Raw genomic sequence first — 21,643 nt, 5'->3', positions numbered from 1 at the left:
TAGACCATCGGAAAGACAAGCAGGCAAGCAGACGACAGACTCCAATCCAAGTCTCCAGATAACAGTCCAGATCAGAATCATAATATACTGTGAGTGTGAGTTTGTCTGAAATATATGTATTAAACTTTTATCTATCTATGTGCGTGCGTGCATGCTAATTTCATTTCGTTCCATTATAGGTAGATAGATAGGTAAGTAGACAGGTTGGTTAGGTATTCGACTCAACTCAGACTGCTACCTATTCATCCATCCATCCATCCATTCATCACATCACCTTATCCTCATCATTAATTGGATTTTTTCCTTTTCTTTTTCTCTCTCTCTTTCTCTCGTATCCCCCGTCTTCCTTCCCTCGCCTCGCCTCGCTGAACTGCACTGCATTGCCTTGCGCCATTATCTCCATCCCCCCATCAAATATCCATTTGCACACCTCATGTTCCCAGAGAGAGCCCCATTCCCCAAGACGAACCCAGAAAAGAGAAGAGAAGTAAACGCCATGAAATCCTCCTTTCCCCCTTTCTCCCAAAAGAAAATATGATACGCATACATAGGGTATAATGCATTTGACCATCCCAATCCATTCCGTCCCATCCAACCATTCACCCAGATTGCTTTCACTAGTTAATCATTCGGTTGCTTACTTAGCCGTTATCCATCACCCACGCTGATGTAAACATAGAATGTGAGATATAATATTTCCCGAGCAGCAAACAGATCAAGAAGCCCTCCACGTCCAGCAGATGAAAAAATAGGAACCAATTCTGTTGTTCCTTCACTTCTTTCTTTTCGTAACGGTTTTTTTTTTTTTTTTTTTTTTTTTTTTTTTTCAATCCGTCAAACCGTAGTACGTACAACGACAGAACAGGAACAATTGGATATACGTAGAAGTGACCAGTTGAACATACATGCATGTGACTGGATGAACTTGGTCCAAGAAGTGAAAATGTATATCGTCTGTAGATGTAGATGTAAGAGTGCTGCAACGCCATAATAACGCCATCTCGAGAGTTTAGCCAAGTTGATCACTGCTATGATCTGATACGATCGGAGATATTGCGCCTTCAATTTTTGCGCCAGTTTCGAATGCCCATTTTCCATGCTGATTTCCATGCCGCTAATGTCGAGTATAGTTGTTGTGTATTCCAGAGTTTTCTGGCCATGAATGTTTTCCGGGAGTATGGTATAGTGTGTTCGTCTCGAAAAGACGACAGAAATATTAAAAATCTGTTCGCATACATGTATATAATGCTCAGATGAAGATAGAAAAGAATCCTAATGCGCTGAATAGCGACAAAATCCCGAAATCCAATCTTGCTACAGGAATCGCAAAAGATTTGCTAGGACTAGGAGTTGCAGTAGCAGTGAAAAGACCTGTAAGGATTTCTGTAGTGGTAGTAACTGAGGCAGACTTAGCACTTCCAGAACCTGTTGTTGTTATAGTACTAGTATGAGCACTGTAATCCGAGGAATCACTATAAAGTACTCCATCGACAATCGCCCCCTTCCCGGCGATGATCATCTGCCGTTCATCTTCCGTACATGTTCCGGGGATATTACGGAGGTAGCATGTATTTGTTGGGGATGATGGGAGACTTGTGGTATGTGTGGCATTCAGGGGACCAGTGGTATTGTAAACCGATGAATTGATGGTTTCTCCGGTCGAGAGAGAGGTGCCCATTATGATCCGGGCAAAAACTTGGAAAGCGGTCTCGGGTTGGTAGGCCGGGATACTGTGACCTGCGTCGTATATACGACTGAAGGAGAGATTGCCAAATTGCCTCACAACACCACCAATGTAAGAAGTATTAGTTATGATAGGAGCGTAGCCCGCGGCTGGAAACTTCGAGGCATATTCAGATGAAACCTGTTCTGCAACGGCTAAAGATATAGCTTCTCCACCGAGCCAATTACAAATATAATCCCTATCACCATACATCAACCCAACATGAATACCAGAATTTACGAGCGCAGCTATTTCGGGTATGTAAGATTTACGCTCGTAGTCTCCAGTGGATGTGAAAGCAGCAACAACTTGAAGATTTGTCTCAGTGTAGTTGACTGGTGAACCAATAGCAGATTGAAAAGCAGCGGTATTGAGGTACTCGAGGTATGTACTGGGTGGAAATGAATCAGGCAGATTATGAGAAATATCGTATACACTTCTTCCAGCGTCATAATATGGTTCCAGTACGTTCGTTAAACAACTGTTGTATGCATTGGAACAAGCGCTGTTAACACTTGACACATTGCCCTCATTTGTAGGGTCCTGGCTTTGCACGGCGGCTCGACATTGTGTAATTAGGTCCTTGCAGCCACCAGAAGCGTAAAAGTTGGCAGTCGCCAATTTTGCCCTTGTGGGATTGATAGCACTAAGACCAAAGGTATTATTGACTGCGAAATTAGGATAATAAGGGGCTTGAATTAAGTCATCCACACAACCATTGACTATTCCAAGCGATTTGAGTTTAATGTCAATGGTTGTGTTTTGAGACAACGTGCCGTTTGCACGTTTCTCGTTCTGCTCTTCCCAAAGGGTTGCGAAAGCTGGGCCATATTTTCCACCATAACTCTCTGCGAACAAGTGAATGTTCATAGCAGAACTGTTGTTTGGAGCATATTGTGGAAAGGCACCAAGAAATCCTTGAAGCATGTGCCATATAGCCATTCCTGCTATCTCGGTAGTATTGGCCGTGTTATTAACGTTCAGTGAGCTAAATGTTCCATTTAAAAATGTATCCGCAGGCTGCGAGTCTGGGAGAGTCTGCTGTGGAGTATATAAATCAGACGTAAGAAGGTCGAGAGAGCAATTAGTAGGTGTGTCATATGAGAATCCAACCTGGTTGGGCTACAGATGGATACGTCAGCTTGTGGAAGTGGGTGTGGCGCGTTCATGAGCAGAACAGTGGCATTTGGTCAACACTCTCGTAGACAGCTGAGAGTGCAAACCCTAGCAAACTGTAACGGATTTCCATGTGTTCCTAATGAGATCGAGTATCTCGATTGGTACAAGACAATCTCGAGAAGTGCGCATTGAAAGAACCATCAGACAGGGGAGCAAACTCAAGATGCTGCATACCTGATCAATATATAGCATATTAGAAGCTCTATCCCAGCCCCAATCCCTAGCTTCCGTCGCAAACTTCCCCTGTGCTACTTCAATAACCTCACAAGGACCGTTTTCATTGAAAAGTCCAATCATCGAGCTGGAGCCTGGCCCTCCATTTAACCATATAGTAAGTTGATCTGTAGGATCTCTCGCAGAGATAAACCAAAAGAACGTGTTCGTCGCATAACTGCCCGGTATGTTAACCCAACCTGTATATTGTTCTTGAGAATCGAAAACGGTTTGGCAGGTGCCTGTTGGTGGTGTTTTGTAAGAGATGGTGATGTTCCCATCGACTGGGGAAGTTATTCTAGTGAGGTTGGAAATAGGTGGATATTGAGCGAATGTGAGGGGCAGAAGCACCGAAAGAAAGAAGAAGTAACGCATGATGGTTCACTCATATTTCGACCAAGATCGGAGGAAAGAGAGTCGAATAAATGAAAGTGTCCAAGTGAAGTTGTTGATCCTACGATAATCCTACGAGAAAGTGTACTGGCCTAGCCCCCAAGCGACGTCTTCATGCAAGGGTCAAAAAGCTGCTGTGCCTCGTATCTTTTGTTGTTTTTTGAGGAAATTTTATGATAATTCATCGACGATCACTTTTTATACCTTTGCTTTTTGATTGATTATATTGATAGGAATGGTGTATCATTTGAGGCAGTTTTGAAAGAGAGAGAGAGAGAGAGAGAGAGAGAGAGAGAGAGAGAGATAATATATATATATATATATATAAAAGAAGACACTCGAAAAGCGCTGTACGAATTCTCACTTCATTCTCAAACGCGCGCGCATTCTTCTTTAAAATTCCTTCTTCAGCGATTTGCGCGCCAGTTACGAGTCAATTCTTTATTTAGCTTTTCCCCTTCTTAACGGTCAATGTACGAAATACTTAGTAAGAACCTGTGTACGATGGTGTATGTACAGGCAAACTAGTATTGCTATTACGGACTCCGGAGAGGGGAGAAATCAAGAGAGCCACCCATTTTTCTCCGCTTTGCGAGTGGTTCTGCAGCTGTTATCTTGATTGGATGTGTGAATTTCTCAGCTCCAAGGCCGTTGATCATTGGATCTGGATCGATGGCCGTATCCAATGGCTTGCAATAGCTTGCAATGCTTGATAAGTGCACCCTTCCTCAGGTCTTTTCATGAAGAATTGATGTACACTTCCTTTGGCAATACTATGAAGTCTAAAACACAAAGTGGTTGGGAACATAGCAGAAGAATGCTGCATTGCCAAGTTCATTGCAATCACGACCAATTTTTGGGTTTACCAGCCTACACCGATCTCTCAGCATACAGTCATGTGTGAGCACAACTCTTTGCAACTCTTTGCTGATATCTCAAGGAGGTTCAACACTTCCAATAATCTGCAAGCTAGTGTCTAACTCTATCAACGATTGCACGATTTCTATCCACTCAGAGAGATCCAGAGTCTTGTTCTGGCAGAGAAGGCACAGATAATGGCTCAACAAGTCCCGTCCCGCCCGCTGTCCACTATTGAATTGTCGTTGCTCGGATCATGCCCGTACTTGTGATTTGTCGTCTTGAAGGTAATTAGATTTCTATTTTGATACGCCTTTCTTTTGGTATTTGTATGCTAGTCTCAGCTATCAATGGCGGTATCTGCCTTTTCCATGCAGGCGATAAGATATTTCATTATACATCTCGGTTCCAAGTGGTAACAATATTCTTGTAAAGAACAGAAGATGGCACTGCTAGAAAGTTTTAGGGGAGTGGCCTTTCTGAAGCTTAAAGTAATAACTTTAATCCAGTCGAATGTTGTCTAGTATGTCTTTAAATCAACAACCTCAACATATTCTTACCAGCCATTCTCTTTTGTTTGCACGAATTTAGTGATATATAAGACATGGTGGTGTGACCACAATCATTTCAAGACGAATCTCATGTTCAGCCAGCGCTATAACTTATTCATGTCTTCCTACCGAAGCTTCACAATTCGATGGATGGGTGCTAGACTTAATTGGCGGCATGATAATTCGCATTTTAAGTTTTTCATTGTGTGATTCTTCTTGCTTTAGAGTACCCCATTTTGCAGAGAAAATTGGCAGAACTTGCCATGGACAGGCGTCTCCAAAGCGGCATGGTCCTGCCGATATAAACCTCTTGTGGCCATCTATTCAGATTTCTTTCTGGCCCATCGATGAGATTGTTTCTTTCGCATCATCAACCATTCGAGTTGTCTTTTAGGGGATAATTCGCGACTCTTAAGCGCAATGATATCGAAACTGCTGCTGCCGCATCATTAGAGGTGCTGTCATTAGGGTTGTATCTACACAAGACCCTGGCGATATCATATGAAGGGCTCATGATGCCCAGTCGACACATTCTCATACCCACATCCGATGAAAGGCTGAAACTATTAGCTCTGAAAGAGGACATTGGTTTTCTACTTGGTTGTTAGCACTACCTGGGCTGGAAATAAAATTCTCATGTCCGAATTAACTACCGGTGGGAATGGATAAACCCTTGATCTTTGGATTGTCAATTTAATCATGAACAATCCAACATACAGATTTTGAACTATAGGAATCATCTCAATGAAATAGACTTTGACTATGAGGCCAGCAAAATTGAGTCGCAAAACTCATATAACTGATTCGCTGATCGTGGACTCATATCATGGCGTAAGTTTTGTCCATTTGTCTATTCATGTTAGTCCATGTTCCACTTCCTTCATAATTTCATTCTTTACCAGCGTCTATTCAACGAGCACCTTTTCGTTAAGTAAGCTTCTTTTCCCTGTGTTTTCGATGGAGCAGAGAACTGAATTTATCAGAAAAATCGCAGTGCAGCATTCCACGCAACACGAACACTGTCCCCAATCCTATCGCAGTCCGGTGCCGGTTTGGTTCAATACGACATCTGCAATCGAAACTCCTTGATAGATCATACATCAATGCCATATTTACATCAGTCGGCCCGTTCTTCTACAATTTCTTGAAAATATAGTGCCATCACACCGTCTTCAGCTTTGCTTCACTCTCTACATCCATATCCCCACACTACAAAATTTCGACCATCGGCCCTCGCCTCCCCTTACCCTCTACCCCCTACTACCCAAGGAAATCAAAGAACATGAGATTTTTTTGGAGCTCAAGAAAAGACAAAAATCTGCATTCACCGACTTCAACCACGAAGAAACACAAGGGTTCGAATGAATCAGTACAGCAGGCAGCAAAATCCAAGGAGAACATGAGGCACGCAACGGCGGGTACTAGTGGTGGTGAAAAAAGAAGCGATCTTAGTACTAATGGTACAGATGCCAATCGTCACAGCTTTTATGAAAATAACAGCACTGATAATAAAGATGAGAGCCATCATGGTGGATACGATACTAGTGATTGCCCCGAGAATGAGGAGCGGAACCTTTACGAATCCAGAGACCATGAGAGAGGAAAGCAGGAAAGGGATAAAGAGGCGAGGAGGAAGCAGATGGGGTACGGTAGCGAGAGTTCTAGGGGTTGGCAGGAGTAAGAATCATAGGTACGATAGCGGACGTTGCATATTGGAATCAAGATTATGAGAGCAAGGATTATTGAGCATTGTCGGATAGCGGCTACATGATGTATCGTTTTCCAAGACGGGCTGGCCGGATTTGAACGATTGGAGGAATAAATGCATGGCTTTCTAAAACCCGACCTGCAGAACTGTGATGCAACGTGAACGGGGAACCCCTCCGATCATATACCGTGAGCACATAAGCCACACATTTTTCTCACGGTCCAGACTCATTCACCAGCCAATACATATCATGACTTATCACCAAACCATGATGAACATGAATCGTGATTTCTCACAGTAGTAATTCATACACCATGATTCATCCCCCGCAAACTAACACATATGCAATGTCGACCCTATACCCTCGGCATGAACGCGAGTAAGACATGTGATCATGACAATCTTTGAAATATATCCCATGGAATGACATGACATGACATGACACGAGTACGTCCACTCACTCAGCCATGTCTTGCAGACCAAGGTATGGTTTGCATTTGGGATTGTCTCACAAATGGGATTGTACAGTATAGCGTGGTGTAATATGGGACTTTGTTCTGTGTATGAGAAGTACCTCACATTTTGATAGAGGTGGATGATTATACAGGGTAAATATATTGGCACTGCATGATCTATTCATGCAGAAAATGGAGGAGGTATGAAGTCTCAAAACCATTACTTGGCTGGGAGTGAAGGGGGGGGGGGGGGGGGGGGGGGGGAAATATATTCACGAGATCCCTTGTCCAAATCTATCTCGGTATCGATTTTGTGGTCAGCTTAGAGATCCAAGATGGTCACGCATTCATTCTCTAGAGTAGTGGTGTAGTTCATCGTATAGCAAATTTTCAACGCCATATCATACCATATCATACCATATCATACCATATCATACCATATCATACCATATCATACCATGCCATGCCATCGACTCGTAAACACACTCTTGAAAAATACAACACAACCACTACGCCCCTCCAAAACCGTGGACAACATGTAGTCTCCTGGAACATAAAACTACCCCCCACCAACGAAAAACCGGATTTATCTTAGATATTCTCAATACACATACCTACACATACACATCTCCCCCGACTTCCGCATTTCTCACGCCCAAAATGCACTTACCTCAGTCTCAGTCTCAGTCTCAGCCTCAGCCTCAGCCTCAGTCTCAGTCCACCAGCACCAGCACCAGCACCAACGCCGTTATCATCACCAACACCCATATCACCATCCAAATCTCTGATCCTTCACGTCCCTCGCCCCTCAATTCCCAACTCGCAGTGCGCATCTCCCCAACCAACTCCCGACATACAACCGCCTCCGCACCCCAACGCACAGCTCAAGCAACGATCTTCCCATCTCCCCTCCATCCCAACCCAACCCACCACACCACACCACACCATACCATTCACCTACCGATCGATCCGGTACACATCGCGCCCCGTCCATCCTATCCCATCCCATCCCACCACGCCAACAAGCAAATCCCATGCACACCACAGCACATCATATCACATCACCGCACCTGCCCATGAGCTATCCGAGCAGAGAGTTCGCGCTTCACGAACGACGACGGCATTGCAGATCGTGGGGGTCCACACTACACTACACTACAGTATACTATGTATGCACTGTGCAGGCTGCGAATGCCGAGATGGACGGAGAATTTTGGGAATGCGGATGCAGGAGATATGCGATGAAAGGAAAACTCGAGGACACAAGCGCAGTACGCGGATATGATGAAAATCAAAGCAAGTGAATAATTGAATCAATGGTTAGTTGAAAATGGGGGTGGGTAATTTAGAATTGATGTTTGATAGTCAGGCATGATCATGGCTACGAGTTTGGAAGTTGGATATTCATCCATCCCCTTCTCGTCGATACAATGATCGCTCCATGATGCAAACTCTAAAGCGATGATGTTGGGTTCTAGATAGCAGTAGAATCCGGCAAGTCCGAATCGTATCATTTTACCTCATGCTACAGCGATCATGTAACCATCCAGCCATCCCACCCACCGCTACTCCCTCAAAGCCAACCTACGTCGGCACGCAACACTCTACAGCCATCTCCAGTCATACCGCTGCATAGGCGACGCCACATCTTTTTACAAAATTACGCATCAATATTGAGGCTGTTAGTTTGCGTACTAAGTGGGAACTCATCGCCAAACCCATGTTTTAGTAGACAGAAAAGAAAGCATTTGCGAAAAATTTCCCCACACAGTTGAGATAGTCCAAAATTAGGCAAACAGATGCCTTTACTTGACACATAGTGAAAGTTTTAGTTGTGTCCCGGAAGTACTATTGGATTTCCGTGATGAGTTGTTAGAATTTTTATATGACAGCAAGCTCAGTCAGTTCCAACTTATCTCCCCGTGCTATGGTGAGACTCTGATTTCAGTGTCAGTCGTGGGATCCTCGATTTTTTCTGAAGATCTATTTCCGATCAACTGGTATTTGGAATTGCATGATTGAGTCGTTTCTTTTGTGATTACTGATCAAGCCGACACCAATTTGAATCCAGCAACAGCACAATACAGAGAAAATGGACTGATCTTTTGGTTTCTGAATATCTGTAGTCAGCTGTCTTATGACAGTACCACAAGGGTGCCCCCCTCATTGAGGAAATGAAGAAGCAAATATATGAAATTTACTCAATTTAAAGCAACTAATGGAATCGGCGGTATGGATTCATTGCTGTGAGCCACAGTGGAGGACTTCGACTCTTGCTGATCAATCTCTGGGGACGAAGGCCTATGATTTGTAGATCTTTAGGCTGTCAACATATAACCCTTAAGGCGGTGTACAGATCTGTACGGTGTATAATTGTAATAATGTCATGAATTGTTGAACCGTTGACCTCAGCGAGGGCCATGATATATGGCTTGATTCGAGCCGCCTCACGCGACGTAAAATACTCTAGAAGAAACGAGACTCCTTCAATCTTCGAGATCCACGTGGAGATTTCGAGACCAAACGCGACTGAGTGCTAGTCAGGACCGCATCTCAAACCAAAGCTCACGACAGAAGCCGCATTGCGGTAATGCCTCCTGTACAAAAGAGTATAGGATGTTCTCTTCATTTGCAAATCCATTTTGCAAATCTTCAGTACACGAATAGCGAGGCATATTGTTGGTAAGACATAAACTTAAAATCGAAATTCTCAGGGATTAACCCAGTCTTGACATTGAAGCGAGTATTTGAAGCATCAATAGGCGCATAAGTGGGATAGAAGTCCTTTGGTGGAGTGAAACAAGCCCATGATCTACCCCCAAAGGAATCTGATGTATGAACTGTTCAGCAGAAGGGGAAGACGTGGTATGCGCCACCGACTGGCAAAAGCTCTTCGGCTGCGGGAAAAGAGCCCAAACATGCGGATATGACATCTTCCCGTTCATTAGTTTTCATGCTAAATGCACTGATGTAACCATAGGTAAGGATAAGTAGTCAACTTTGTCTACTCTTTTGCCAGTGCTTCTTCAGCCTCTTCTCCATTGGACATATCTGTGCTGAGTGTGTAACCTCCGGCGATCTATCAGAATGTGCCAAAACCAGAAATGCCACGAGGTATAGAGGCGCTAGGATGGGAATTCTACCGCGTAAATGCTGCAGATTGTCAAATATAGAACACCTAAACCAAAGAGAGTGTTTTCGGGACGGTTGATATACGTTAATCACTGGTTGCGGCGCAGCAATTTCAGCCCAATGATTACTTTTGATTCGGTGCCCCAAGAGTATGAATCGGAAAGCATCTACCGTATGAAACAAAGTTCTCGCAACGCATTGGCCACGTCGTATGCATTCTTGTGCCCTGCAGAATGGCATCGATCCGAATATGCCCTAGGTAGATGAGGGCAGGAGAGAAGGTTAGTCTATGCAACAGGCGGAACAACAGCGTAATTAGCATAGCTGGTATTGAAAATCACAGAAATTAAACTTTACTAGGGTAGCATTGCATAACGTGTGGAACAGTTTCTCTTTGGCCCAACGTTGCAGCTGAATAACGAGGCCAATTAATCTAACGATTATTCAAAACCGAGAAGAAAATTTAGTGAAGCATAGACGGACAATGCAACGTCATCTATTGAAACTTCCTATAGAATAACAGTGGAATGCGGAAGCGACAAGGATCTCATCTGCCATGCTCAAGCACTTTGGTTACTTGGCTTGGTGACCCATTCGAAGCGGGATATCTCAGCATGTTCCGGTCGGTCTGACCGGTTTCTTAATTGTTCTACTTTCTCTCGCCTTGCTTTGAAGTTGCATGATGATGATTCTTGAGTCCATAAGGACCCCATGGCATCCGAAGTCTCCGATATGAGGGTGAAACATTCATGTCCATGTTCTAGAAGGTGTTGATGAAGCTTCTAGCGTCTTAGTATCATGGCTAATACGGGTCCAATAATATATTTAAAGTACTCGTGCGGCCAGAAAGTGTGCAAATCCGAAGCTAGATGCACATACCACAGGATGGCAAACTGCGACAGGAGTAACCTGGCATTCTTAGCGGTGGAGTTGCATTACCTACTTTGTGGCAGCACGAGTAATGGCTGTCAAAAAAGATTGCTGTAAGCCTTGTGATGGCACATCCTTGAAGCTTGACGAATCGCTACGTTCCCAATCTTCTATTCCTGGTTAAATTGGAAGTCCGAAGTGTCAGGAAAGCGTAATGTTCCGTTTCTGGAACGTTAGCGGTTAGCAATGAGAAGGCGAGATACTTTCCCACTCTTTCCCATGCCATTGTGAGCGCTTGAACATGTAGTTCATCAACCAGGCTACCATCCAGCGAAAGTTACATACTGGGACAAGACACGGAGAGCAAACAGCATAGAGGAATGATGGACCGCCATACTGCATGTATTGTAATCAATTTGACACCAACAACCACATGTCTCGATGATTCAAAACATCTATCCTCTTCCAATTGAGATCCTTGAAAGACTTTTGATTTCTCCGAAAAATACATCATCATTTTTCGGATATCCCTTACTAGAAACTTGGAAAAGGGCGATAGTCCAAATGGTACTTGTTGCAGTGTAGTGTCTTCGGTAGTAGAGGAAGATTGTCTGGTAAAGACAACGCATGGATAATAAAGCGACCCGGTCTTTCACCCAGCGAATCCAATGCCATGGCCTCTGGTAAGATGGAAATTAGATCTGACGACTTGACAAGGTTCGCACGTTTTATTGACAGAAAATAACATGGTTCCATGGCCATCATGATGAAGCGCCCTTGGGATAGTGAGGTAGGTGGGGTCACCTTGCAGCGAAGGATTGAAAAAGCTGTGATGCTCAAGAGTCCTAAGCACAAACTTAGCCAAATGCGAGATGCTTCCCGGGGGGGAATGAACTTAGCCTTTGTCCGAGGCCCAGGTGCCAATTGCCAATAGAATTGGATGTGACAAATCTACAAGGAAGAGACCGACGGAGCGTCGCAGACAGGGGAAACGGGGCACCATCGACTTGAGCAAGCCAAGGTATCCATTTTGACTGGGGAGGAACGAGAGGAAGGATACTGTTCCTGTGTCTTTGGGCAGATTCCGGTGCTTGCGTTGGGAGATATGGAGTGTATACACTGGTAAAGTTTGGTAGAGATGGGGATTGTAGCAAAAGATTGATAAGAGGAACTTTGACGACGGCTTTCGACCAAGACATTTACTAGCTTTCTAAATGAAAAGAATATCTTGAAACCTTCTAGAAGTTTTTGATAAGCTAGCTGAATACATGGTTGTGTAGGTTTGTACCAAACTCCCCCTCAAAAAGCCCGTTCGTTCAATTTCCAAGGAGGGAGTAATCACTGTAACCGAAATGGCAGTGGCTACTTGCTTTGACGACCCCTTGCAATCCAATAACAGGGCCATCTGACGAGTTCCCAACCCTGTGGAAGAAGGCATCGATTTTCTATATCACGCCACCAGTTATGAAGTAGTGCGTTTCCATGTGCCGGTGTTGATATTAGAATCTCTCGTTGCATGGCAGCACATTGGTTGTTGGCAATGCTCCATTGCCCCTAAAATCAGCTGATCGCCTTCATCTCGTTAATTTTTCCCCGACAGTGTGTACGTCAACTTCTCCGGGATTGCCCCCTTTTATCCACTGCACATTCTTTGTCCAATCGATGCTATGCTATGCAATCTACGTACGACGTTGCACACTACACAGTGCATTTGACCTTCAGATCCTTTGATGATAAAATGCAGTTTGGGCCTCTGATACGAGTTAAGAAGCGTCCTCTAGTACCTATGCGTTCGAATGCTGTCGCCTGTATGCACTTGAATAGGGTTTGACGGTTTCTGAACCAGTCGGAACTTCAGAGGCCTCCATTTAAGAAGACTGCCGTGCAAGGGACTGCATCATCTCCGGGTCGCCTGTACGGTGTACCTAAGTAAAGAACAGTCACGAGACCAGTCTTTGGGCGTTATGTTCAAGGTCTTCCGGGTCATCTCCCGTTCAGGGGCAAGTAGACCAGAGTTGTCCCTCCCCCTGGTACTGTTCTATACCGCCTCCTAGTTTCCAAATCTCAAAAACACCCCGGAACTTGCTGCCATCTTCTTACTCGCCTGAGCCGCCCCACGTGTCTCGCATTGAACCGAGGATAGTGATCGCTTCTCAAACGCTATTGAAGAATCATCAACGCATTTCATAAATCTCTTTATCCCGCGGTTGTGACTGCATCTCTCTTGTGAAATTTATCACCAAGCTATGGGTGATTGTACTGTACCGGTGCCGTTCTTAGTTGAACACGACGCTGGCACTAGATGATATGCAAGGTCACTGTTCACAAGGCGGTTAGGTGTACAAATTATCTAGGAATGACCTACCTAAGATACTCGTGGAAAGTAATGCAGTCAGGAACAGGCACAGGCACATTGTGGCTTAGCTTTTTAGGAGTTTTAGCACAGGTAGCTCCACCCATCAATCATTACCATGTTCGGATGCCGTAAAACCTTATGACGGTGTAGGGTACGTATCTACTATCTGCTATCGAGTATCAAGAGGCTGCTCGAGCCTCAAGGTTTACCAGGGGGGACTTTCTAGGTCTCCAGGAGATGGCTGATGTTTCCAATAGGTTCATTACGGGGTAATTGACATAGTGCGGCAGCGTACCTTGCCACTTGTAACTTAACTCACGCCCCTTGATCTATACCTGGCACAGCGTAGCGCTTGTAAGTTGTGAGGTCACAAATCGTGCAACTCACAAGCACAAATGATAAACGCGGTGGTCGGACAGCTTAGAGGTAGGGAGTGGCATGTAGCATGTAGCGTGGGGCACCGTTAATTGGGGGAGCATAATGGCAATGGACCCCCGGGTGGTCCTTGGTCACTAGATCATCATTCATCATTCGTCTTGAAGAATCGAGATGAATGGCAATTGGTTGGGTATGGGCATGGACATTGTACATAAAGCTAATTTACCACGAGTGAACAAAATGGCATGAGAGCAATGAAAGCTCGGAATGGCTTTGATACTGAACCGGTGTTAGCATTATCCTGTCAAGCTTACCTTGGGGTCCACCACTAATGTGATTGAATGAAAGTATAATGATATGAAAGTGGCATGGAGCTGTGGCAATCAACGCGTGCGAATAAGAGGCGTGCGTGTTTGGCTTGTATGGCATAGATGGATGGTGAGGCGAAATTCATCTATGCTCCAGATATTAGTCCCTGAGAGCGAACGTATGGCGAGCGAGGATGTGTTGTACAGTAGGTTCCTTTTAGCTGATGCCTACGTCAAGAGAAAGCAGTCATCTAATCATCTTTGAGAGATCGCGGTGACAGGATTGATAGGATTGAGTCGGTTGATGACCAGGGTAAACTAGGGGATCTTGGAAACGAAACTTAGCAAGTCAGCAAGTGTCTACCTGCCTCTGCAGTCGTAAATCTTCATCCAGTTAGGTGTATGTAAACATTTACACATATTAAAAGAAAGTGGATGAGAGGTGGACACTGGTGACTGGCTGGAGTGGCATTGGACATTGGACATTGGACATTGGACATTGGACATTGCATTGGACACTGGACATTGGACTGTGAGGAGTGGAGGTCGATCGGCAGATTTCAAGCCATCTCTCTTTTGGTACATCTCAATATGTGCATATTCCCAAGCAATATCGACCGACCGACCGACGTGCGTGTATTCATTCGTAGGTACTCGGACCAATTGGAAGTGCCGTTGTCTTGTTCTTGTTCTTTTCCACTGCTGCTTCTGCTTCTTCTGCTTCTTCTGCTTCTTCTGCTGCTTCTCCTGCTTCTTCTACATCATCTTCACGATCAGTTGTTTCTTCTTTCTTCTTTCTTCTTTCTTCTTTCTTCTTTCTTCTTTCTTCTTTCTTCTTTCTTCTTTCTTCTTTCCTTCTTCCTTCTTCCTCCTTCCACCACCTCACTTCCCTATAAAGGCATGACTAATCCAGCAATCTATTATTATTCTCTCAAGTCTCAATTCCTGACTCTTGACACGAGTCTTTTCCTCTTTTCCTCTTTTCCTCTTTTCCTCTTTCCCTCTTCCCCTCTGCCCTGCTTCTTCCCAGTCTCTCTTCCCAATTCCCCTATAGCGACGGACTATCCCTAGTCCATCGAGGACTAAAGTGCTGACCACCCTGCTTTAAGCTTTTGGCGACTTTTCTTTTTATCGTACCAGCAAACCAGGATGTGCAAAAGGTCTCCATCAACAAAGACAAAGCCTGCAAAACCTAAACCGCCCCTGTAAATTAAAAAAACAAAAAAAAGCATCGACATCCATCCCAAATTCTAAATACCCTCGTAACACACCCACTATTGCCGAATCGAAGGCCAAAAGAAGGATTCGAACCCTTTTCTTATGCTTCTAGTCCAGTAATCCCCCCCTCTCACTCTCAATCTTCCCAAGTCCCCCCTCCCCCCCTCCCCTCGATCCTCGAAACCCGAATATCTCTACAACCCACCCACCCCTTTGCTCAGTTGCTGCTCCCAGTCTCTTCTCAATACTTCCGCATTCCTTGTCGATTCTCGTTCCCAGACACCCAGACACCCAGACACCCAGATACCCAGATACCCAGGACCCAACTATCTCACCCTCTTTTTTCGAGAAGAAAAAAAAGAAGCAGGACTCCATTGTCAATTCCACGCCTTACCCACACGCCCAAACGCTAAAACACCAGAAATCATCTGTGAGTACCTAGAGCGAGCGAGCGAGAGAGAGAGAGAGCGAGAACAAGAGCATCTCATTTTTTCACGATACATGAACCCTCCCCATCTTATTCCTTAACCTCCTCGTCTTCTCTCCAACAACAACAACAACAACAACAACAACAGCCTCTACGCTTTGATATCTTGGCTCATCATCTATGGTTTCTAATTGAAGAACAGCAACAGAACATTTCATCCTGATTGTACATTATTTATCATATCAAATCTATGAATTCGGCATCGGCGCATTGTTAACTATCAAGAAAAGAGTACCTGCCGCATTGTATCCCGAGCTTCTAGTTCAGCCCAGAAGCAGCCTCCATCTCGAGATCTCTTCTCCGCCCTGCAGCAATCGCATGGTTCTTTCCGAGGCATCTTAATAACCTTCGTGTCACCTGGAAAACTACAACTTCACTCCAACGTCTGTTCAATCCCGTAAGATCAGATTACAATCTCAACGTGAGTTTGCCAATCTTACCCATCAGCTATCAATGACCAGGAACCCAATCACTAACATCCGATGGAATACTAGAAGATCTATCTCAACCTTTCTTCCGATTCCTCGAAATCTTTCCAGGGTCAATCACTCCTCCCAAGACGCGCTTGACAATCAGATTCTACAAACAGATATAACTTTGCGACGCGAATAGTTTGTGCTAAGACGCCGAATATCCGCACAAGGTCTCGAGTCTCGAGAGCGCATACATCGGAAAGAAAGGACTGTTGGACTAAGCTCACTTCTCATTGAGAGAATAAGTTTGCGAGTTCACCAAACTCTATTCAACCCAAATTCGAAAACGCGCCACTTCAAAGACACTTTGCCTCATCACATCTCACATTCACGACTGATCCGATATATCATCCTATCAGACGAACCTTTGGCTCGTGCCTCAGACACTGCAGTATCCCGAGCCAGCATCACTCAAAAGAGGTGCAAACATATTCTCACGTTCTGAGAACCACTGCTACATTGCTATCTTACACGAACCAGTGTTTTCACGTTACGGTACGGTACTTCTTTGGGGTCAAAGAACACGCACACGCAGTCGCGTCTAGGAGGTTATTGCAATCTCGCGAAAGCAAGTCAAGAGACTCGAGCATCATCAGCGTTCCATAAACTGGAAAAGCATATTCCTCTTCCAATTTGCGGACGATCAAAAGAAGAGGCAATCAAATTTAACCGGTCTGTACGGTTGCCCGTGCGTTGTGACATTCCCGCATCCCCGCCCACCCAGTGCCCAGATTGGCGGATTTCACATAGTAACAGGTCGTGAAAATTTATCGCGGTCAATCTTCTATTATTTACATTTTTGAAGCCATACCGTGGACGGTGTGATTTAGTCACCAATAACAAGGTAAGCCAGCTCGGGTATCTACATTTCTCAACATCTACATATCTACACACACACACACACACACACGGTGCATACGGTGCATACAGTGCATACATACTGGATCCACTCGCCCGCTCACCCGCTCATCCACTCATCCACTCATCCACCCCTAACTTTTCGTTATTATTCCGACAAAATTTGGAGAATTGGCGGTGTGCACCGTGCTGTTGTTGTTGATGCCAACACCACACACAGCACTGCATCTCCTACCCCATAACACTTTGCTAATATTCACCCACTATAGACTTGTCGAAAAAAGTGAAAAGCGGTAAAATCCCCTCAAAAGAAGTCATTCTAAAAGGTCACTTCAACTTTTGATTGGAACGAAGAACTTTCAATCACGTTACTGTATCTAATTCACTCCGGTCACGTTGGTCATTACGGCCCAATTCCAATTTTTGCAGACTATTTTCTATTTAATATTCTCGCATACGACTCACAGCCTCTCGAACACTGGTTCCCGAGACACAAAGCAACCTTCGAGACACGGTACCAGATTTCCAAACTTGGTACGAACGCTTGATCCAAGCGTCGATCACCTCCTATAATCTTCTTTTATCTCTCTTTACTTTATTTTTCTAGCCAAGAGAATCTTGAAAAAAAAAAATCATCTCATCATGGACATCAAAGAAATAGTTAATTCAAAAGGTGCGAAAGGAGCAGCCGCGGCGGCAGCAGCATCAGCAAGTGGTCAAGCTCAAGCGCAGGCTCAAGATTTACACTTACTTCAAACCATATCGCAAGCCAACGGAATGCGAATGTCTGATACTGGCTCCGAGAGAGGTACTTCTCCTCATGGTTCTGAACATTCTCAATACTCTACACCACGAATGGGAATGAACGTAATGAACGGAGCACCAAATGGCATGCGTTATCCTTCGCCTCCTGGTATGCAAAATGCTATGCCAATGATGCAACAACCTTACCGTCCAGATATTCCTTTCGATAACAGTATGATGCCCACGCAACAACAAGATAACACGCGACAACGCCAACCTGGAGATGTCACAGTTACAAAAGCTTTTCCTTGCAGTACATGTGGCAAAGGATTTGCTCGCCGAAGTGATCTTGCAAGGCATGGTAAGTTTCTTTAATGAAATAATTATGATCCGAGTTACTGACAATTTATCTAGAGCGAATTCACAGTGGTGTCCGACCTCATGTTTGTGATTATCCAGGGTGTGGCAAACAATTCATTCAAAGATCAGCTTTAACAGTTCATCTTCGAGTTCACACTGGTGAAAAACCTCACACTTGCGAACGTTGTGCAAAGGTGAGCATTGTTTTCACATTTCGTTGGTTGATGACTTTTGCTAATTTAAAATAGCCCTTTAGTGACTCTAGTTCGCTTGCTAGACATAGGCGCATCCATTCTGGAAAGCGTCCATACAAGTGCCCATATGCCGACTGTCAAAAGACTTTCACTCGAAGAACCACTTTGACACGCCACCAAAATCATCATACCGGAACTGTCGAAGAAGCAGCCGCCGCAACTGCCGCCGCTCTTGCCACTCGACCTGGTAATAACAGACCTAGTAGACAACGTTCTGATGGCGAGTCATATTCAAACAATGGATCTCCAATGTCAACTCCTTCACCAGGCCGACATCTCTCTGCTTCTCCAAGTTCTGATATGGCACCAATGAATAGCATGCAGCGCCACCCTGGTGATTACGGCTACATGAATAACAGCTCTTTACCTGGCCATCTTCGTGGTGATTATGGCGTACCAAGCCAGCCACCACCGGTTTCCACTGCTTTTGCAAATGGTATGCAACAACAACGACCTACCTCCCACCCAACCGGTTATGGCCCACCAAACATTCTAGAGCCTCCTGCCAACATGGAACAACGCCAACCTGGTAGCGCAAATGGTAGCCCACACATGACCAACATGGGTTGGCAATCACCATCTCACATGGGATCTCCATCGCATAACAACAATTATGTCTATCCAGACCCTGATCCGTATGGATCTGGCGCGGCGATTGGCCAGATGTATTACCCAAACTCAAACATGAGAAGACCACAAAGCACGGAGCCAGAACAATACGATATGAAGCCAAGAATGGGCGATCTATGGGCCACAGCTCAATGAACATATCGTATTGTCTGAAACTTTCTTTCTCTGCCTGCTTTAAATGGTTCTCCGGTTTTCATAGTGCAATGAATCTTTTCATGAACTATGTTTGATACCCTGTACACATCACGACTCATTCTTTCATTTCTTTCTGATCGTTCACTCTTGATGTTCGACAGTACTGCATACTATCAAAAAGGCTTTGTTATCTCGATATTGGCGTTCTTGAGGTTCTATTGCGATCCTGTGATTTTTAGGCGGTTTTCTCTCGGTGGAATAAAGAATCTCTAGACATCATGAAGCAAATGACCTTGGCTTTCTGATTCCATAACTTCGGGGTTATGGCTCATGGCAATAATTATGATATTGGTCTCGTACCTTTCACATTCATCACACTTGGTATCAAGCTTCACGGCACCCACTTCTACGTTGGACCGGCTCGCTTTTGAAGCTACACCTTTTGGCATGGGATATTTGCATTAGCTTATGTGATAAATTGAGTAGTGTGGCTCAAATTCTTTACTTTTTACTTTATTGTAAAGTAGTAGTTCCGGGATTGGGTTGGTCTGGTCTTGTTTGGGACGAGGGATGGGAAGTGAATAAATTGATGGGTGGGATGCTTGCTAGGAGGCTGCTTTTTTGCTGCATTTTCTGGCGCCAAAATTATGTGTAGAATTCCCATTAATGAAGAAAAATTTACATGACTTGATTTTTGTGAGGATATGTTGTGATATGATTGTGTATTTGCAATGCCATTTGTGAGTCTTCTTCTTTCCAATGAACTCAAATCTAATGCGTATACATGCAAAGTAACTTCTTGAGATGTGGTCCTGGACAAAATTATATCTGATTTGCGAGATTAGAAAAATGTAGAAAAGGCTCGACAAACATTCGAAACCTAGTTAATTTCCATTGTTGAGATTTTGCCTTTTTGCTCCTCGCGGCGATTGAATCTAATATACCAAGCCCATATAGAACTACAAGTAAGGACCAGTCAAACTCCTCATCATCTATCCAACAAATTTGTCATCTCCGTTTTATCTCCTGCAGATGTCTACCTCTCCTCCCTATTGCTTTGGAACAGCTATCTTTCCACGTTCTCTTCCTTTCGACAATTCCACCTGATATCGTTCTTAATACATATAGATCGCTTCTTACCTCAAACCCCATTTCCATTACGCTGCTCCCCATCCTTCACCCACTTCCCCTCTTTCTCCTCCATATACTCCACTAGAGCCTCGATCGTACAAGTCTTCAACCCCCATTTCTTTCCAAAGGCCAAACATCCATCTCTCCTCAACATTCCCGGCTCCTTCCTAATCGCCTGTCCCACCACTTCCTCTCCATCCTCCACAATCTCACATATAACGCCCACAGGTGGCTTTCCCGCCAATTTGCAAAAGTCCACCGCGGCCTCCGTATGACCCGGTCTCTCACGAACACCGCCCTCTCGCGCCCGCAACGGGAATACGTGACCGGGTCTCCGGAAATTCTGCGGGCCGGATTTCGCATCCGCAAGCATGGTGCAGGCGAGAGAGCGATCGTGGGCGCTGATGCCGGTGGTGGTCGATGGGTGGTTGGCGTCGATACTTATGGTGTAGGCGGTCCGGTTGGGATCTTCGTTATCGCTGACCATCTGGGGGAGCGCGAATTGCGTGGTTAGAGAGGGTGGGATCGGTGTGCAGATTATGCCGGAGGTGTGGCGGACCATGAAGGCCATTTTCTCGGGGGTCATGTCGCTGGCGGATATTATTAGGTCGCCTTCGTTTTCGCGCGAGGTGGAGTCGAGGACGATGATGAATTCGCCATTTTCTGGGAGGAGGGCGGGGAGAGTTAGTTGGGAAGGGAAGGGGAAACCGGTGTGAATGAAGGGGGCGGGAGGAAGCAGTTGGAAGGGTTACTCACTGAAGGCGGCGATGGTGTCTTCGATTGTATCGAATTCGTGGATGATATCTGAAGAAGGCATTTTGATTGTCTATGGAAATATGTGGTGGGTAAAAGGGAATGAGAGAGTCGGACTGAGAAGATGCGATGAATATATATATATATGTATATATAAAAGTGCCCCGCTTCCGAATGACAGTGGGGAGATGTCGTGAGATATCTGATAATGATTTGACAAAAAACGTAGGAATAATTAAGCAATATTCCCAAGAATGATACCAGGAACGATATATGTATGATTATATATGTTCAAATGAATGGATACTATTTTTACAGTTTCAAGTAGCTGAACATCAAGGTGCCCTGAGTACATTTTTGTTCTCCGGGGGGGGGATGGAAAGATCTTCGGCATCGGACAACTAGGGGATTTTGGTATAGTACAGGGCACGCAGGGGTGCACGGAAGACAGAAATGCATAAGGGCTTACCAAGAGG

The 21,643-nt window shown here is 44.8% G+C and overlaps 5 protein-coding genes across 6 annotated transcripts; 3 read left to right on the top strand and 2 right to left on the bottom strand.

The window, feature by feature from the left end:
* Window positions 1–96: 96 nt before the first annotated feature.
* On the bottom strand, window positions 97–3,881 carry Bccp6. Its single transcript, XM_001552303.2, has 2 exons — window positions 3,077–3,881; window positions 97–2,845 (listed from the first exon to the last, which is right to left on the bottom strand). Exons 1-2 carry the CDS (start codon window positions 3,488–3,490, stop codon window positions 1,250–1,252), a joined length of 2,010 nt encoding a protein of 669 aa, XP_001552353.1. The 5' UTR covers window positions 3,491–3,881; the 3' UTR covers window positions 97–1,249.
* Window positions 3,882–4,250: 369 nt separating this feature from the next.
* BCIN_08g04800 (hypothetical protein) lies at window positions 4,251–6,143 on the top strand. Its single transcript, XM_024694676.1, has 2 exons — window positions 4,251–4,653; window positions 5,901–6,143. Exons 1-2 carry the CDS (start codon window positions 4,623–4,625, stop codon window positions 6,071–6,073), a joined length of 204 nt encoding a protein of 67 aa, XP_024550468.1. The 5' UTR covers window positions 4,251–4,622; the 3' UTR covers window positions 6,074–6,143.
* A 42-nt stretch (window positions 6,144–6,185) lies between these two features.
* BCIN_08g04790 (hypothetical protein) lies at window positions 6,186–6,768 on the top strand. Its single transcript, XM_001552301.2, has one exon. The coding sequence runs from the start codon at window positions 6,200–6,202 to the stop codon at window positions 6,596–6,598; it is 399 nt and encodes a 132-aa protein (XP_001552351.2). The 5' UTR covers window positions 6,186–6,199; the 3' UTR covers window positions 6,599–6,768.
* A 7,764-nt stretch (window positions 6,769–14,532) lies between these two features.
* On the top strand, window positions 14,533–19,966 carry BCIN_08g04780 (hypothetical protein). 2 transcript variants are annotated; one of them, XM_024694674.1, is made up of 6 exons: window positions 14,533–15,772; window positions 15,972–16,250; window positions 16,324–17,146; window positions 17,430–18,265; window positions 18,319–18,458; window positions 18,513–19,966. In XM_024694674.1, exons 4-6 carry the CDS (start codon window positions 17,803–17,805, stop codon window positions 19,281–19,283), a joined length of 1,374 nt encoding a protein of 457 aa, XP_024550466.1. In that variant the 5' UTR covers window positions 14,533–15,772; window positions 15,972–16,250; window positions 16,324–17,146; window positions 17,430–17,802; the 3' UTR covers window positions 19,284–19,966. The 2 variants fall into 2 exon arrangements, with proteins under 2 accessions (XP_024550466.1, XP_024550467.1); XM_024694675.1 differs by having other exon boundaries at window positions 14,533–16,250.
* Window positions 19,967–19,980: 14 nt separating this feature from the next.
* Bcrib3 lies at window positions 19,981–21,533 on the bottom strand. The gene is made up of 2 exons (XM_001552295.2): window positions 21,171–21,533; window positions 19,981–21,077 (listed from the first exon to the last, which is right to left on the bottom strand). The coding sequence occupies exons 1-2, from the start codon at window positions 21,229–21,231 to the stop codon at window positions 20,425–20,427; spliced, it is 714 nt and encodes a 237-aa protein (XP_001552345.1). The 5' UTR covers window positions 21,232–21,533; the 3' UTR covers window positions 19,981–20,424.
* Between the last annotated feature and the right edge of the window lie 110 nt (window positions 21,534–21,643).

This window comes from Botrytis cinerea, chromosome 8, assembly GCF_000143535.2.
Source record: "Botrytis cinerea B05.10 chromosome 8, complete sequence".
NCBI classification, from domain to species: domain Eukaryota; kingdom Fungi; phylum Ascomycota; class Leotiomycetes; order Helotiales; family Sclerotiniaceae; genus Botrytis; species Botrytis cinerea.
This window is presented reverse-complemented; position numbering and strand designations above follow the sequence as displayed.

Excerpts from the sequence above, each read along its gene's own strand:
- Bccp6 (XM_001552303.2), bottom strand. The coding sequence starts at position 3,490 with ATGCGTTACTTCTTCTTTCTTTCGGTGCTTCTGCCCCTCACATTCGCT. Across the intron at positions 2,846-3,076 it reads ATATGCTATATATTGATCAG|CCCAACCAGGTTGGATTCTC; the intron begins GTATGCAGCATC and ends ATCCATCTGTAG.
- BCIN_08g04800 (XM_024694676.1), top strand. The coding sequence starts at position 4,623 with ATGCCCGTACTTGTGATTTGTCGTCTTGAAG. Across the intron at positions 4,654-5,900 it reads TGTGATTTGTCGTCTTGAAG|AAAAATCGCAGTGCAGCATT; the intron begins GTAATTAGATTT and ends TGAATTTATCAG.
- BCIN_08g04790 (XM_001552301.2), top strand. The coding sequence starts at position 6,200 with ATGAGATTTTTTTGGAGCTCAAGAAAAGACAAAAATCTGCATTCACCG.
- BCIN_08g04780 (XM_024694674.1), top strand. The coding sequence starts at position 17,803 with ATGGACATCAAAGAAATAGTTAATTCAAAAGGTGCGAAAGGAGCAGCC. Across the intron at positions 18,266-18,318 it reads AAGTGATCTTGCAAGGCATG|AGCGAATTCACAGTGGTGTC; the intron begins GTAAGTTTCTTT and ends CAATTTATCTAG. Across the intron at positions 18,459-18,512 it reads CTTGCGAACGTTGTGCAAAG|CCCTTTAGTGACTCTAGTTC; the intron begins GTGAGCATTGTT and ends AATTTAAAATAG.
- Bcrib3 (XM_001552295.2), bottom strand. The coding sequence starts at position 21,231 with ATGCCTTCTTCAGATATCATCCACGAATTCGATACAATCGAAGACACC. Across the intron at positions 21,078-21,170 it reads AGACACCATCGCCGCCTTCA|AAAATGGCGAATTCATCATC; the intron begins GTGAGTAACCCT and ends CCCTCCTCCCAG.